Genomic DNA, 2,051 nt, shown 5'->3' with positions numbered 1-2,051 from the left:
ATCGTAATCACCGATAGAACACTCCAAGACAAATTTATGCGATCTTCATGATCTATAGGGAGGTCTAACATTATAAGATAGAATCCTTAGATCATCAGGTCTATTGGACACGAATAGTATTCACAAAAGAACAGTCATTGATGCCCTAAAAAATTTCGTGTGAATGCGGACTTCGAAGTACATCCCCCATTTATCATAGCTGAAGAAAGGCAGCCGAGTTCGGGATGATGAATGCGGTACAGGCCAGCATGACTCAACTGCCCTAACAAACCTATCCAACTATCTAATATGATCTTACAACAACAACCCCAAACCACCATAATCAAAATACAACTGTAAAGAATTTATGTGATTATTTTATTTTGCATACCACAGAGGAGTTTGGGTACAATTTCTTAGTCTAGTAGTAATACGTTCTCCCGTATAGTCCAACAAACATTCAGCGCCATTATTTTCGAAAGATTCCTCACCGATAGCATAGTTAGGATTAATGGCAACACGCAGGATATAGGTGCGATGTGGTGGTAAATTGGTAACATCAACCCATTGACAATCGAGTCGAGCGTTATAGGTATCAGCACAGCCAACTGAAATTCCTGTTAAGAAAAGAAATAAATATATTTATTTTTATTAAAATGTTTCGTTTCACTACATGTATGTACCTTGATCCCGATTTCCACAGGTATATTTTCGACGTACACCCGGTCGACATGAGGTATCCATAAGGCAAAATGATGCCTTGTGTCCCTGGGCCATTTTGCGATAGCTAAAATCATAAATATCAAAACTGGCAAATGCCTCCATACTGTGATAATGCAAATGACACTGATGCCATTGCCACTGATCATAGTTCGCATAGGGACTGAAGTCTGCACTACCAACATTTTCCGCCTTTGTTTCGAATCTCAGCAGTTTTCTCAATGCACCCGGTTGGGTGCGTACCAATTCATAGGCATCTCGCGATAGACAATTTTCTTCCATGGCACATTTTAACTTGGCCAACGGTTGGGTATCCAAGTAGGCATGTCTTTGTATTTCTTCTAAGCCCAATTTTAAATCAGATATTTTAGCGATACATTTCACAACGGCAACATTTGGATTTGAGGCATTACATATTTTTGGATATGTTGATTCACGATAACAATCTCTTAACAATTTTTCACTGCCACGACACAAAGTACCCACTATGCCCCATGGATGAGTGGTACTATTACCGAATTGTGTGGTTTGATTTGTAGCTACAGCATAACCTAAGTTCAGTTGGCGGCACACCACATTTGCCTCACGAAAACTCCAATGTGTGGCACATACTGTACCCCAAGAGCGACCAAAATCTGTACTTATTTCAACACGACCTTCTCTTATGTTGGGCAATGGTTTTGGATTATCTACAGCATTGTTGAGACGTACTCGCATATTGCGAAAATTCGTTTCAAGTCTTTGTGGTTGCCTCATGATATCGGCTAGAAGGGTATATTCGTAATTTTATCATAAAAAATAAATCAGTTAGTGTATAAATTCAAGGTAAATTATTATTAGCGGATAGGGCAGTAACTCCAAAATTCTGATTGGACCAGAATTCGTTGGAATTTCATAATACAAGATGTTTCTGATCTACCAAGGCATTCCCTCACCATTTTTTATATCCTCAGGTTAATGAGGGTATAGGTTAGGTTAATGAGGGTATATACGATATAAACGATTTGGTCCAAAAATTGGTCTTCGTAATATTTTGTCCAAACTTAGATGAAGTTTGAAGATGGGCCATATCGGTCCACTACTTCGGCTACCTCCCACACAAAAGTCCACATTTTTCGCTAAAATGGTGAGTACGATAAATCTCAATGGGAGAACCCGATTTGTCAAAACTTTCCACATTGTAATATTTGTTCCACTTTTGGGTATCTCCCACACAAATTTTCAAATATTTTTGGCGGTAAAGTAGTTTAAGAACTCATGGATCGTCATGATTTTTTACGACGGTAAAATTTGTTTCGGTTGCCAGTCCATACTTCCTGAGATAATGCCAAAAAACTACAACTACAAAAAAC

General features: G+C 38.5%; 1 protein-coding gene across 1 annotated transcript; it reads right to left on the bottom strand.

The window, feature by feature from the left end:
- Positions 1-357: 357 nt before the first annotated feature.
- On the bottom strand, positions 358-1,455 carry Loxl1 (Lysyl oxidase-like 1). The gene is made up of 2 exons (XM_073961724.1): positions 663-1,455; positions 358-596 (listed from the first exon to the last, which is right to left on the bottom strand). The coding sequence occupies exons 1-2, from the start codon at positions 1,453-1,455 to the stop codon at positions 358-360; spliced, it is 1,032 nt and encodes a 343-aa protein (XP_073817825.1).
- Positions 1,456-2,051: the final 596 nt, after the last annotated feature.

Source organism: Musca autumnalis, unplaced genomic scaffold (genome assembly GCF_047663935.1).
Source record: "Musca autumnalis isolate F117 unplaced genomic scaffold, ASM4766393v1 scaffold_1, whole genome shotgun sequence".
NCBI lineage: Eukaryota > Metazoa > Arthropoda > Insecta > Diptera > Muscidae > Musca > Musca autumnalis.
The sequence above is the reverse complement of the archived record's forward strand: the minus strand, read 5'-3'. Positions and strand labels throughout refer to the sequence as shown.

Bases quoted from the DNA above. Each gene is read 5' to 3' on its own strand.
- Loxl1 (XM_073961724.1), bottom strand. From the start codon at position 1,455: ATGAGGCAACCACAAAGACTTGAAACGAATTTTCGCAATATGCGAGTA. The intron at 597-662 runs GTACATACATGT...TTTTCTTAACAG, and splicing joins CTGTGGAAATCGGGATCAAG to GAATTTCAGTTGGCTGTGCT.